The sequence below is a fragment of the Magnolia sinica genome, chromosome 4 (genome assembly GCF_029962835.1).
Source record: "Magnolia sinica isolate HGM2019 chromosome 4, MsV1, whole genome shotgun sequence".
Lineage (NCBI taxonomy): Eukaryota > Viridiplantae > Streptophyta > Magnoliopsida > Magnoliales > Magnoliaceae > Magnolia > Magnolia sinica.
In genome coordinates this window covers 615702-631148 of record NC_080576.1, presented here as the reverse complement: position 1 = coordinate 631148, position 15447 = coordinate 615702, and the positions used below count along the sequence as shown (strand labels likewise).

General features: G+C 39.7%; 1 protein-coding gene across 1 annotated transcript; it reads right to left on the bottom strand.

Moving 5' to 3' along the window:
• Nucleotides 1-684: 684 nt before the first annotated feature.
• On the bottom strand, nt 685-14998 carry LOC131242050 (uncharacterized). Its single transcript, XM_058240419.1, has 4 exons — nt 14803-14998; nt 13947-14604; nt 2462-2502; nt 685-2361 (listed from the first exon to the last, which is right to left on the bottom strand). The coding sequence occupies exons 2-4, from the start codon at nt 14269-14271 to the stop codon at nt 1417-1419; spliced, it is 1311 nt and encodes a 436-aa protein (XP_058096402.1). The 5' UTR covers nt 14272-14604; nt 14803-14998; the 3' UTR covers nt 685-1416.
• Nucleotides 14999-15447: the final 449 nt, after the last annotated feature.

The window sequence follows — 15447 nt, the reverse complement described above, 5'->3', positions numbered from 1 at the left end:
AAGAACACCATTTGACTATATGTATACAATTATATGTGTGAATAGACAATTCCAAGTATTTGAATTAAAGTTTTCTATTTTTATCTTATCTATATATAATACGGGCATACATAGCCATTTTTCAACACTTTTTATTTTTTAGTCCAAACCATATTAAACCTGAACTTTTACATTCCCCGGTTCCAGTTTTATATATATATATATATATAGAGAGAGAGAGAGAGAGAGAGAGAGAGAGAGAGAGAGAGGCATGCTCACCTAGGCATGTGCGCACCTTTGCACACGTGTCATGGGTGTCGAATCCGAACGGTCCATAAGATGCGGAATCCCATGAAACCTTAGGGGGTGAATTTTCACCCTGATCTAAGATTCTGGTGGGCCATAGCAAAGAGAAATTCAAATCAAGGGAAGAAACTGTTTGCATTTTTCATGGCCCACCAAAGCTTCAGATCAAAGTAAAAATCCAAACCAGGGGGTTTCATGAGGTTCTGCTTCATGTGGACCGTTCAGATTTGCGAGATTCATCAGATATGATGAGTTCTCAAAAAAGTTCGTATGTAGTACATACGAACTGGTTCGCAGGTGAGCGTTTCCGCGCGTGCGCACGTGTGTGTGTGTGTGTGTGGTGTTGGCTTTAGCTCTTCCCTATCAATAAAATAAAATAAAAAACCCAGAAGCCATATGTGAGCATGATCTGTCCACACTTCTGTAACATAATCATGCCTGCAAACGTACACTGACAGCCTGCTAAACTGACTCACACAACAAATAGATGGAGATATATTTTCTGGTTTCCACCCCAACCAGAACCTTGATAGCACCACTCACTGAGAGACACTACCTATGCAAATATCAAGCCATGGGACTAGCATTTCAGCTTACACAACCCCAAAAAAACGAAAAAGGCATATGCACAAACTGCTCTAAACATGACAGACATCTCCTAATCAATCATCCAGTCTGTAAAATCAGATTTTGGTTGAGGCCTATAATCAATCTGGGGCCAAAGGACCTGTTTGGGTGTACCCCAGAATGCAGATGGGACCTGTTGTTGCTCAAATCTGGATGATAACATGACCATATGCAAATTGGTCAATCCGCGAGGAATTCAAGCCATTTGGTGCATCCCAACAAAATGTGGATGGTAGGAATGGGATGCATGAAACCCTTCCATCAACAAAATGTGCCCTAAGTTGAGAAGCAAATAATAACAAGTAGAACCTGGGTCACCTGTTATCATCCCAATCTCATTCTGCACTGGGCATGTTTCTACTCCTGTCTGCATTTTCCGGTAGAACCAAACTGGTCCTAAACCTAATGGGAAAATGGAAATTTTAAATATAGAAAAAGGCTGCAATTATCTGAACACAGCTGCAATCTGTAATTCTAGCTAACCTATGAGGTTTCACCATCTCTTCAAAGATGACCAGCTGGCATCCTTGAGCACCCTACTGCTTGATCGACAGATCTTCGCCCATGGAGGAGCTGCGGAGAAAATGTCCCACTTTTCTTCAATGTATCAGGTAGCACCTTGCTAGAACTCCCCTTCAAGGACAGATGTTTCTTGAGACGGTTCCTGTTCAGCAACATCATGCTACTGCGTGCCTGTGTATGTAGCGCCCCTTCTACGCAATCTCCCACCTGCCCACAGCCCCAAGCTCTTGACGGTCCATCCTCACCAAACGACCTGAGCCTTGGGAGTCCGTTCCGTAGCCTGCAAACCACCCGCTGCTCAGGAACATTCTCCTCCACTGATTTCATGCACAATGGGCAAGGCGGGTCATGTTTTTGTGTCTTGGGTGTCATCTGCTCTAAGCACTCCGCATGATAAACATGGCGGCATGAAAGAACTCCGGCTACTGGCATATCTCCGCTCCTTACAATCCGCCGAGAACTCCATGGTGATCTATGTGACAAGAACCTCTCGCATAATCCACATTTGGAACCTTCAGACGGATTATGTGAAAATCCCAAGTTTTCGGGCTCCAAATGTTCGGAAAAGTCAGTAAAATCAACACTGCTGGCACTACTCCACCGAAGGCCTTCTCTTTGAGTAATGGTTGTCTCTGGAAAACCAGACGTAGATTGGAGTTCAGTGAGCATTCGGATTGACTTTGGATGAGAAATTTGAGTAGCATTCTCATTTGGCTGGTCTGAGTTGATGCTGGAAACCAACCCATTAGCTTCTTCCTCTGGATTCTGGTTTGGAAATGAGAGAGGGTGAACGGGCTTTGACATGAAAGAACAGCGACTTGAGAAGTTGCGGTGCGAGGAAACATGTGTCTTAGACATGGTCTCGTATTCACTCGCATCTGAACAAGATGAAGTGGAACCAGTACTGAATGGGATAGCAGAAGTTCCCTGCAAAACATGCAGACCAGTTTAAGCAGCTGTATCATATCAGAAGACATTTCTTTTTGTGTTGTGTTGTTCGCGACATCAAGCAGGCATATGAGAATACCTCTGCCGAGCGGGTGAAGACTAGAGGCCCAGATGCTGGTTCTAGCACAAGAAAAGAACAGTACTCAGTTTCTGCAGAATGAAGAAAGGAATGATCCCATACAGCACCCACATAGCGAAGACTACCAAGCTGCACCATTTTCCACCACCATGCCACATGTCGGATATCAGAACCGTGAAGAAGGTGGGAACCATCAGGAGATACCCTGGCTCCAAAATCAGGCTGATCCACTCATCAGATCAGCCTGATTTTTGCACTTGATGATCTTAATGATGGGCCCACCTTTTGCACAGCTTGAATGTCCTACACATGTTGTCAGGAAAAATCATGCAGCACCTAAGCTTAGGAAGCTGGGCTGTATGTGAACATTTCTTGAATAAATATGCCTTTCTGTTAACAGAAAATGCTGTAGGTAATGCTACCGGGCAAGAGTACTGGAAGGGAAGAAGGTTGAGAGCGATTAAAAAAAGAAATAAATACAAAGAACAGCAGAGCAAAGCTCTCTACAGTTCAGCTATCCCCATTCACTTTTAATTTATCCATCCAACTGCAACTTCAGTTCTCTGTTTATGTAGCCATATCCTCATTATAATTATAGAGAAGATGTTCTCATCAAAAATAATAATTATTATTATAAAGCATGTAGCGTCAGTGAGATTTTGGTTGAAAATGAAATATTATGATTCCATTATGAAAACTACCAGCTTAAATCATATTAAACAGTTTCCATCCCCACCAGTTCAAACGCACCAAACCATACAGCATTCCAGATCTTCACAGGAACAAATGATATCTACCTTTTTTCCACCCTCTGAGAAACGAAATAACAGACTATTTCTATTATTTTATTTATTTGTTTATTTGCTCATCCATTACTGAGAACTAACGTGGCAATTCCAAAATCCAAAAAGATCCCACATTTCTAATTTCTATCCATTAACTAACCAGAGTTCAACCATGTGGGGCAAGTTGCAGTCCCACAAATTAAAGTGTACCAAAACCATGCTTCAAATTTTCACAAGCATACACAGGCATCCTTCAACCTTCTTCAAACAATATCAACATCATCTGCTTTTCTTTCAATTTATATTCGTCCTGAGAATTAGCATGGCAACCACAAAAATACAAGGGTACCGAAGGAGCCATCCATGGCTCGTGTTCTTTTCTTCAGAATGTCCAATAAATACTATCACTAAAGCTTCCCAAGTAAATTGCATGTTCATTACAGTAAAAGCTTATATAACTAAGCACTCCACTTTTCTAAAATACAAATATCAGTGGCACATACGGGATACAGATCACCAAAGATAGTCATAAGGGCATGCTTGGATGGAATGTAAACTGGGGACTGCAACCAGTTTGCATCAACAAGATATTTTCACCTGTTTGGGAAGTCGCAAATGCTGCAGCAAAGCATTTGCATTTGTTCTCCAATCTCCGTAACTCAACAAGAAAGTGCAATCTTTTTTTTCTCAAAAGTCAAATGGAGGGAAAAGAGTTCACTTCTGACACGATGTTTTAGATGGCAATTTGGAGGGGAGAAAAGGCTTCCCTTCGTAGGATTTGCAATCCAAACAGTTGCAAATGCAAAGTAAAAGTATCTTCAAGGACTAGTTTTAGCAAAACAAACAGGTGCAAAGGGTTTGCTTCCCCCAGCAATGATGTCATTTTACCTCCCACTTATGTCATGTTTTTGCTTTCCCTTGCATTCCCCTAGTTTACCTTGAATCCAAACTGGCCCTAAATGGCAAATTTCAGTTCTTTTTATGTTACTATTTATTTATTTAATATTATATGTAAGATGTGTATATTTGATTTAGTACCCTTCTCTCTACATTTTATGTTGTACTGACTACAATGTCAAAATAATAATTTATCATTAAATATTATTTCAAATTGTTGTATGAAATGTATTGACATATTGGGAATTGGGATTGTGGGGGACTCTGTTAGATTCCTAGCATCTGTCACTGCAACAATGTTGTCATGTTATCAGTTACACAACTCGACAGTAGCGTCTCAATAGAGGAACAATGAGAAAACCAGTGATGCGTCTAGGCTGGTCCTGGCAGTTCGTATACATCAAAACACTGCAAACCTGTTTTATTTTTATTTTTTTCTTTTCTTTTGGTAGGTAAGCCACAAATCCTCAAATGCTAAAGTGAACATTGAGGTCTGCCAAATATCCACGAGTATGAACAAGCAACCCCTTGATTATTTGGTAACCAAAAATCAATGATTATTTAACCAAAGCTGGAACCATTAATCTTAAACAGATACTCAACTTTATTCTTCATCACTAAATTAGTTTTGATTCAAAGAATCAATAGCAAAGCGGCTGCTATCTTCCTTCATTTCTTTTTTTATAGCATTCAACCATTTTGGACATTGATATGGAACATGAGTTGATATTTGTTACTCATCATGTCTCATTGAGTACTCTGAAATAGTCCATATGCTCAGTAGCTCAGGAGGGCAACATAAGTGTCAACAATATTGTTTCTAGTAGTTGACCACCATTCCCAAATCGATTCACAAAAAATCTCTCAACAAAAATAATTCAAAGATTTACATATATCTCTTTTCTCAAGTTCATTAGCTCTATATTTGGAAATCAGTACACATGTTGACATGGAATTTTCATATACAGCCCATAGCAAGCTTAAGTTAATATGCTGCACCTTTTTCCCAAATGTGGACCATGTGGGAATAGCCTGAGCTGTGCAAAAGGCTAAAAAACATCAGGCAGGTCAGATCTACATTGTGGTCAGATCGTCAGCTTTTCCATTGATTTTGACTGTGGCCCACCTGGCGAGTGACCTGCCTGGTTTTACCCTGGTGATATTTATGGTGGGGCCAACCTTTTGCATGGCCCAGATGCTTTATACATGCTACGTGTTGGCAGAAAATTGCAGCATTCTATGATAATTCCTCACACCTGAATTCATATGTAATTGGAGCATATAAACCATTTCCTGAAATATATCAATTCAAGGCTATGATGATGGTGATTTCAATCCAAAAGGCTGCTCAATGACAAATGAAAAGCAGCCACAGGCTGCATCTGCATTTTCGGTTAGAACATTGGTTGTCCACTGATTTCAACAGTGTGGCAGACCTGGTGAATGGATCAGCCTGATATTTGAGCCCGGTAATCTTCATGGTGGGCCCCAACTTTTGCATAGGCCACGCAGCCTAAACATTTTACAGATTGGCAAGAGAAAAGATGCAACGGGAGGGCGGACAGGCCTGATTTTCAAGCCAGGTGATCTTCATGCTGGGGCCCAGTTTTTGCATGGCACAGATGTCCTATAAATATTACATGTTGGTGGGAAAGAAAAGGGTGCAGCAAGCTACCATTCTATGGGCTGTATATGTCCATTCTTCACATGTTAATTCATACCAGTGTTTTAAATAGCTCGCTACCTAGCGTGTAGCATATGCCAGCCTACACGCTATTAAGCATGCAAATAAGTGAATTTCCCCTGTAGCATATGTAACATACGCTACACCATACTTATGTTTTTATTTTATTTTTTAAAAGATTTTATATGTTTTTTGAAAGGTTTTATATGTTATTCAGTTAAAATTATTGTTGTGAAATGGTGGTGACCCATCATTCTCAAAAGTAGCAATGATGTAGAGCTATCCAAGCCATCCAAATAGTGGGTCCTATTGTAGATGGAAAATATCTGTACATGTACCATTTCAGACAATCTTAACCACCCGCAAATGGACCTTGATGTGTACGGCTGACTACTAATGACATATTGTAAATGTGTAGAACTCCCATTTGCCCTCTTTCAAACCCAAATACATGACACAAGCACCCCTTGGGCCTCCAATTCCAATTTTTCGACTCTCAATCCACAAAGCTGTTGAAGATGAGCTTTTGGCCTTTTTCATTTCAGATAAAGATTTATGATTTCTTTTAGGATTTTTTTTCATTTTTTCCCCTTCTTAGGAGGCTGGTTCCCATGCAAAGTTTTAGGATAGGATTGTTCTACAACATTTTTCTGTATGGGGCCTACTCTGGTGTGCGTATGGCATGCATGCAACCCATCCAACGAGGAGGAGGAGGGAGGAGGAGGAGGAGGAGGATGATGATGATGATTAGGTGCTCTACTATTTTATTTTATTTTTTATCTTTAAAAAAATGATAGATTGGCGGAGGGTAAATTTTGGATCTATTAAGATTTATAGTACCAACTATGGTTAAATAATCAGTAGTTTGCTTCTGATCTATGATATATGAATATTATTAAAGGAACAGGAAAACCAGTGATGTGATGGCATTTGGAGCAAGGTTTGTATTGGTAACGGTGGCTATAAGGGTCAACACCATTATCGATGCACGTACCGGCTGATACAGGGGCATAACAACCGTTACGACCCCAGCAACGGTTGAATTTTTTTCCCAAAAAAAAATTGAAAAATATGTAGAAAATCCAAAATAATGTAAATATTCTAAATATGTATTCAATTTTTGTTTTGAACATATTTATGGTAGCATACAGTCCACTCTTTGGTGAGAATGTTGTATCGGGCAGTCTAATGAATTTATGACCATGGTTATATGTCTCTAATGTTTGCATATCACAATCGAGCATTAGAATTTAGAACTAGAAATCAGGAAAAAAATAAGACATAAATAGTACTTTTTCAATTATTTTTTAAGGCCCATGGAGCTTTTATTCAATCAAATCGCTTCAATCTACGATTTTAATCCTAAAAACTATAGTAAGAGTAGTCAAATCTATTGTGGAATAATCTAGGAGAGTTTTTTAAATGAGAAAAGTGTAAATGGGGAGAAAATGGATTTAAATAGGGAAAAAAAAAAAAAAAACGTGATTGTTTTTCGATCGTTACGAGGGTAGCGATCGTTATACCCCATAACGACCAATACGGTTCAAAAAAAAAAACCAACTGCCTCATTTCAATCCCATATTGCGTAGCGGTCACAACTATTAGCTACACAAATCGGTCTCTACGGCCATATCGTAACGGATACGGAACACCTTGATTTGGAGATAAGTTTATGAGAGGATGTGGGGAGATTGAGAATAAATCAGCAACCACAATCCACTACACAAGCCCATACTATGACACCACCAAAGCATTAATTTCGGGCTCAAAGTGTCAGGCATCCTACAGAGATCTTGTAGGCATTTAGAGCTACTGCGTCACAGCTCTAGCCATCTCAGCAAGCCTTCATATGATGCAGCACAAGCCTTAAATCCATGAAGGAAATGTAACCACAATTGAAAGACTCCAACAAATTATGCATTAAATCTTATAAGAGAAAGGTGGTATCTAAATTTAGGGAATGATGTATTATATTAATGTATGACTAGTTGATACTCTAGTTGGCAAACATGCCTAACAATTGCCATACAATATATGAATAATTCAGAACTGCAAGATAATGTCCACTACATCAGGTACAGAAAATTTGACAGGAAAATCAATAGACCATGGTTAGATTTGCAAAGATAACTAAAACCATTATTATGGAAAAGGATCTGAAGTTTTGCAAAATAAAGAAGTATGAGAATATAAAAAAATATCACGGCATCATTAAGGTTTAAATAATTTAACTCATGAACTTTCACCACAATAATAAATACAATGAGTTCTACTGAGAAATAAAATTGAACACCAGCAGTTTTCCCAATTTCTTGTGCTCTACTGGTAAATAGGAGGCAGTGAAAGGTTAATCAGAAAAATATATGTCAGCAGATTTTGAATCTCAAGGCATTTGCGGAAAGAGATCCAATGGTGTATGTTGTTTGCAGATGACGGTATTGATTAACAAGACGAGGAAGGACGTAAAAATAATGCTAAATTTATGGAGGTATGCTTTAAAATCTAAAGGATTTAAAACTAGTTGGCTAAAACAGAGTATTGCAATGTAAGTAATAAAAAATAATAATAATAATAATAAAGAGTGAAAACAAGGAACTAGTTAAGAATGCTGGCCAGGAGTTTCCCAAAATGACCACTTTTTGATATCTTGGGTCGATAATTCATGATAGTGGGGAGATTGAGAAAGATATCGCCCATAGAATTCAAGCTAGGTAGAAGATATGGAGATCTACCTTTGGAGTTTTATGCGATCGCCATGTACCACTCAAAGGGAAATTTTATAAGATAGCGATAAGAGCAGCCATGCTTTATGCAACAGAATGTTGGGCAGATAAGGAACAACATGTTCATAGGACAAGTGTAGCAAAAATAAGGATGTAGAGATGGATGAGTGGCAAGATGAGGAAGGATAGAATTATAAATGAATGCATTCTCGGGAACTTAGGAGTAGCACCAATAGGTGATAAGATAAGGAAAAGACTTGCATGGTTTGGTCATGTGCAACGGAGACCAAGAACTGCACTGGTTAGAAGGAATGAGTTGGTACAAGTTGAAGGCTCTCAAAGGAAAAGGGGGAGAAACAAAAGGACGTGGACAAAGGTAGTAAGAAAGGACTTTGATGACCCATGGTCTAACTGAAGGTCTGGACCTTGATAGGTTGGAATGGTGGAACAAGATTCATGTAGCCAACCCCAACTAGTTAGGATAAGGCTTAGATCAATGATGATGATGATTTTGAAATTCAAAAACACTCATACAGATGAAAATGAGAAGAAAAGAGGAGATGTAGGAGCAGGCCCAAGCCTCAATACAAGAGTGAACTAGGATCCAAATTAGGAGCAAAACAGTGTCAAAAGGACACCCAACAGTCAGTGTCATAGCAGCAACAATACAGGACCAGATTTGGCTCTGAGAGATACACATTCAGGAGTTCGAGCTGCAGAGCGGAGAGGACTCATGAGATTCGTGTTTGGAGGCCTAAACAGAAATTTACATCATTGCTTATGTCACTAGACGCCAGTGCAAACTGCATGTGGTACTTTTGTTTGACCAAAGAGCCCAATTGCAGGTGGCGTATGGGCTTTACCTCTCATTTCTTAGGAATGAAGATGAACAACCAGTTTCTGGAAGACTTTTGAGCCTTCCCACTGGTTCAAACTTCAAACATGGATTCCACTTCTTCTATTTTTCTTAGAGTGTAAATGAGATTTTCTCACTTAGAGAAGCTCAGACGTAATTTCTTATGGGGTGATTGCCCTGACAAGAGACGGTTTCATCTTTTGGAGTGGGGGGGGAGGTTTATAAGCCATATGACGAACATGGTGCTAATATCCGATTATTGAATATTATGAATTTGGCTCTCCTCAGTAAATGGTGGTGGAGATTTGGGATGGAAAGCGAGGCTCTTTGGAGAAGGGTCATTGTTGGTAAGTACTTTTGTAGAGACAGAGGCTGGTGGACAAGGGAGTCTTCTTTATACAGGGCATCGGTGGTTTGGAAGGGCATTTTTAATGAGGGCTAATTTCAAAGAAGGGGGTGGGTTTATCCTCGGGAGATAGGACCAGAATTCGGTTTTGGGAAGATATTTGGTGGGCAGATATGCCTAGAGCTGTACATGAACCAAGTTAGCTCAGTTAACGTGCTCGATTCGACTCGGTTCAAAACTAAGTTCGAGACAAGTCGAGCTGATTTTTGGAGCTAGAAAAAATTTTGAGCCGAGTTCAAGCTTGTTCGAGCTTGAATCAACTTGAACCTCAACTCGAATCAAACTCGGATCGAATCAGTTCAGTGACTCGGTTATTTTGATATTGACGTTGCTCACCAACTGTTTGATGAAATGACTCAACGAAGTGGTGTTTGGGTGCATACATTCTCTACAGGATCGGCTAGTGGTGAAGAAGGTATGATACAAAACAAATCACTACAAAAAATAAAAAAAAAAAAATTTACATGATAAAACTACCCTTGTATTTTGATTTTGAAGCTGCCTATCGAGTGTTTGATGAAATGCCTACAAACTGTTGCTGTTGTTTTGCATACTGTAAGAAATTGAAGGTGCATTCCATGTGTTTGAGAAAATGTCGCAAAGGCTCGAACTCGGCTCGAACTGGCCCGAGCTGCTGACCCAACCAAGTCGAGCTGGCTAGTCAGGCTTGAGTTCCAAGCCGAGCCAAATTCGAGCTAGGGTCAGCCACTAGCCGAGCCGAGTCGAGCTATGCCAAGCTCGACTTGCGTACAGCTCTGGAGATGCCCCTTCTTGTAGGTTCCCAAAGATTGCTAGCCTTACCCCATATTGCAACATAACGGTTGACAAGTGTTTCGATCTATGTGGTGGGTTGGTGATTTGGGCACCACATTGTCGTTGGCATCTCAAGGATGACAAGATTGGAGACTATGATGAGCTTCTTCTTTGCTTGCACCATTGTTCCCCTTCGGAAGATGTAGGCAACAATCTAGTGTGGCGTACGGGAAAATCCGGGCTTTTCTTTGTCAAGTCTTTTTATCACTCTCTTTCTAGTGTTGGGTCAAGACCGTTGAAGCCGGTCCATGTTTGGCATTATTGGGCCCCTCCAAAGATTGGTGCTTTTGGTTGGCTAGTGGGTAGGAAAAGAGTCCTCACAATTGACAACCTCCAAAAAACGATCCATGGTTATTCCAAACTATTGTCCAATGTGCATGACCGACACGAAATCGGTTACCCATCTGTTTGTCCATTGCCCATTCACTTTTACAGTTTGGTCATCTATTTAGGGGAGATTCAACTTGTATTGGGTCATGCCTCTTGAGATGGAAGACCTCTTCTCCGCTTGGCATGGGGTAGCCTTTGGTATGAAGAATCGGAAGTTATGGAGACTTTGCTTGCTAGCTGGTTTATGGTCAATTTGGGGGGAAAGGAATGAGAGATGCTTCCAAGATGAAAGTAAAAGTGTAGGGTGGGTCTCTAGCCGTATTTGGCTTCTTGTTTTAGAATGGGCAGGGGCTAGAGGATTGGCAGTCACGCTGTAAATTCTCTTTTCGCTTTTGTTTTCCTCTTTTTTGTCCTTCCTTTTGGTGCTATCTCAGTGCCCCATGCAATGAAAGTCTGTCGTTATCTCTCCAAAAAAAAAAAAAGATTAAGGGATTTTATTGAATTGGCCAAACCAAAACGGTTACATAACAGCAGTTACAGAAAAAGTTTTTTTTTTAAAGGCCTGTAATGCCCATAACAGGGCCAAAACCTTTTTTTAACAAAAGGCTGAAACGGACGTTACGGCCCGTTTCGTATTGGTAACAGTGGTGACCACTACGGTTATAGAATACCTACATGAGGACTGGCTATCGTCAACAAGATGGACTGGTTACATCAACAGGATGAATTTTGGAGTCCTCTCTCTCTAGGATAAGAAACAATTCACGTAAAATTTCCATGCGCCTATCATCATAAAGGAAAATGAACCTGATCCTGTGCAACCATTGGATCACATATCACCAAGGTAATATGATAATAACATGCAACTGGGTGAGAAACCAAAACAATGTTTACTCATCATCATTTACTAGCGAAGGATGAACTAGCACTCTTGTGAATAAGAAGTCACAGATAAGCTATTGAATGCATCAAATATCAACGTAGTGACCAGTGTAATTTAGTGCATGTCTTCCTTAACTTTGTAAATGTGTGCATGCACTACCAATAGAAAATGTATCTGCTTGTGTTAGGTTATCCAGGACCACATCCAAGAATGTAACAGCATCATTTTTTATTTATGTGTAATAGCACCAACTTAATTGATCAACTAAGTGAAACAATGGGCTATAGTTTTCCAATCTTTCCTTCATACATGGGAGATGGCAATAAATAATTATATATATTACGCAATAAAATCCTCATGGAGTTGGGCGGACTTGTACCTCCGTTTCTTAAACCGTGTATTAATACTCTGACTAACCAAACCAATCAAGCCTGCGGGATGTTGCTCTTGTTGTATTCTAGTTTTGTTTTTCTCTTCTTTCTTTTTTTTTTCGAGTTGTATTTTTTCCTTCTTTTTCTTTTTCCTGTCTAGTTTGTTTTGCTTTGGCCCTACCAGATAAATTGCTTCATCCTTTAAAAAAAAAAAAAAAAAAATTGTGCCTTTAGAATAGGATCTCATCTTCCAGATATAATAAGCATTAAATTCAGGCTTCTTTTTTTTTTTTTTTTTTTGGGAAATTAGAAAGCAAGGCAATCCAATGTCCTATTTCTAACCTAAAAAAACTAAGAAAACCCACTCTAACAACTTTCTGGGCCCATGCCACTAGTATCTTAACTCTTAAGGCAAACATTCGAGGTCTGATGTCATGTGCATATCCAAATTTGTAGTTAAAAACAAGAAGAAGAGTATATACAGAGCTGGTAGATTGGGCTCACAAAAACAGTAAGTTGAGTCGCCCATACATTGAAAAACTTCATCCGCATTATCCCAATATTCCAAAATGTTTGTTTGACTCAAATTTGTGCACTCATGGTAGAGAAGCCAATCAAATAACAGATAAGGTTCTAAAAAAAAGTTTAAACCAACTTCACTTTATTTTCAGTTTTCAGCCAAGTGGTATGAATGGGTTTCAAGTGGCTTAAATTACCCAATAAAGGACCTAATGATTTATCTTTTTCCTCTTCAAGAGAAAATAAGAAAGCAAAAAAGAGGGGGGGGAGGAATCATATGAACATCATGTATGGAACATACGATCAACCACAGACAAAGCCCAACTTAGTCAGGCCAAAGAAGGTTGGAATATAACTCTAAAAGCGGGGAAAGAAACCCTAACACCCACCTCAAGGTATTTTTTTGCTTTATCAGTCAAAAAATGACTTTCGTTCATTTATTGTATCTCATATACGAGTAGAATGTAGTTTGTGGTATGGGGGCAAGGCTTTTAAATCTTCCTCTTTTGATGCTGTTATTTATGCAATATCTTGACCATATAAAGAGTAAATTTGACAAACTCTTTACAATGAAACACGCTCTCTTATGTGATCGAAATTAGCAACACTAGAACAATCAAAGCAACTGGGTTCTACCACACTCTCTTACGCTGTGTATGCATCCATGTCCCTTTTTAGTATCAAAGAAGACAAGTTTCCACAATCTACAGTCTCCATTTTTCTTCTGATATCCCCCTTTCTACATTTATCCTGCACTCCTTTTCTCTATTCTTTTAGTCCCAGCAGAAAGCTGTTTTGTATGATTCAATGTTCATATCGCTTTCCAACCAGCTCCAACAATTTGTATGCTTTTCCACTATTTTGAAAAAGAAAAAGTGACCAGGGAATCATAAAACTCCAAGCCAACACATCCTATGCTGTCAATTTTAAGTGCCGTGATGAAAGAGGCCAGACAAAAAAACAACGGTCATGCACAGCGTCAAGAAGAACTGCATGAAAACTGCAACCGAGGACAAATACATGAATATCTCTTTCTCAACAACCATCCAACATTGTGTTCTAAAAGAAGAGAAAACTACAATACATAAAACAAAAGGCATGGCTAGACAATAAAAAAGACAGTTGAATCAGAGTGAATAAAATTGAAAGAAGAAAAAAAAAAATACAACTGAATGCACTTGTAGGCATTGCATGAGAGTATCGTCTTGTAGGGTGTACCTCTCATTGTAGCAGAAACATACTCATCGATACTGACTCCTTGCATCGGTGGCGGCGTCCACTGCTGGGCCTGGAAACTATCAGACGGGCTGCTCAAATACGAGACAACCCCTTCAGATGCAGAATACTGATTAGGGAACTCGTCGCTTCGCACCCAACTCCGGCTATCTTTATTACTATTTGAAGAGAGAGAAGAGTCATAGAGTTGAGGACCACCATGTGATCCAAATGGTGGGCCTTCAGATTGAAACCTATGGTCCCATCTTCTAGAGAGGGGAGGCGAGAAGCTGGTGTTGGTTCGCCAGTAGGGCTCGGAGGGGCCCATGGACCACTCTCTACTGGCAGCAGTTGATCCATGTGGCCTTGCAGCCACGCAGCAAAGCGACCCCGTCTTAGCTATTTCTTATGAACCGTGGCCAAAGAAAGCAGCACTGGATTTTTAAACTATTTTTACATAATCTCTCATACGAAATGTCGTGAAAACAAGGAGAAAACAATATACCCTGCTATTATTAGCTTTTGCATACAGCTGAATCTGTGAATTGACAAGATGAGGAACACAAGAACAATCCGCGAATTCAATCCAGAAAATAGGGTATAAATCGCTGGCTGACACTTGAATAAGTCATTGATCCAACAATGGAATTCCGATTCAGCACTGAAAAGAAAATACAAGTGGCTATAAATTCTACGTTCGATACAATCACGAAATCGGCATCAGAAGTAACAAATGAACAGAGATATCAGACTGATATCCAAGAAAAAAAAAAAAAAAAAGGAATCAACACGGAAACCCTAAAATCGTAGCATGTATGTAACTGAATAGGTATGAGAGAGAGAGAGAGAGAGAGCTTACTATAAATAGCATGTGAGAAGGAACGCCTGCAGAGCGGAATGATGCTGTGGGAATCGAAGAGAGAAATAGAGAAAAGCCCTAAATCGTTCGAGAGAGGGAGACAGAGAGAGAGGGAGACAGAGACGAGTGCTTTTTGGAGATGCCTTTAATTGAAACTTTAAAATAAAAATTCCACTTTTTCGTGGGTGGGGTTTGATAACAAAGTGTGTTGCTTTAAGACGGAGGAAAAGAATACGGGGAAGTTGGATGCAATACAATGCTTTGTACGTACAGATAGGGGCATTTTTGTCCAGTCCCAAGAACATAGAATCACGGGACGGGGGTTCGCTGCTGAAGTGACGTCACCACGTTTTGTGAGCCCCACCATGATTTATGTGTTGTATCCACACCGTCCATCCATTTTGAGAGATCATTTTTAAGACTTGAGTCAAAAAATGAGGCAGATCCAAAGCTCAACTGGACCCACTAAAGAAGCCAGTAGGGATTGAACATCTACCATTAAAAACTTCTTTGAGCCACAGAAGTTTCGATAGCTGATGTATGTGTTTGCCCTAATCCCATTTCTGTGCTAACTTATAAACAGTTTGGATCTCAAAAAAATAATATGGTGAGCCTTAGGAAGGTTTCACAGTTGGCATCACTGTA

Bases quoted from the DNA above. Each gene is read 5' to 3' on its own strand.
- LOC131242050 (XM_058240419.1), bottom strand. From the start codon at position 14,271: ATGGGCCCCTCCGAGCCCTACTGGCGAACCAACACCAGCTTCTCGCCT. The intron at 2,503-13,946 runs GTACACCCTACA...TTCTTGTGCTAG, and splicing joins TGTTTCTGCTACAATGAGAG to AACCAGCATCTGGGCCTCTA. The intron at 2,362-2,461 runs GTATTCTCATAT...CATGTTTTGCAG, and splicing joins TCTTCACCCGCTCGGCAGAG to GGAACTTCTGCTATCCCATT.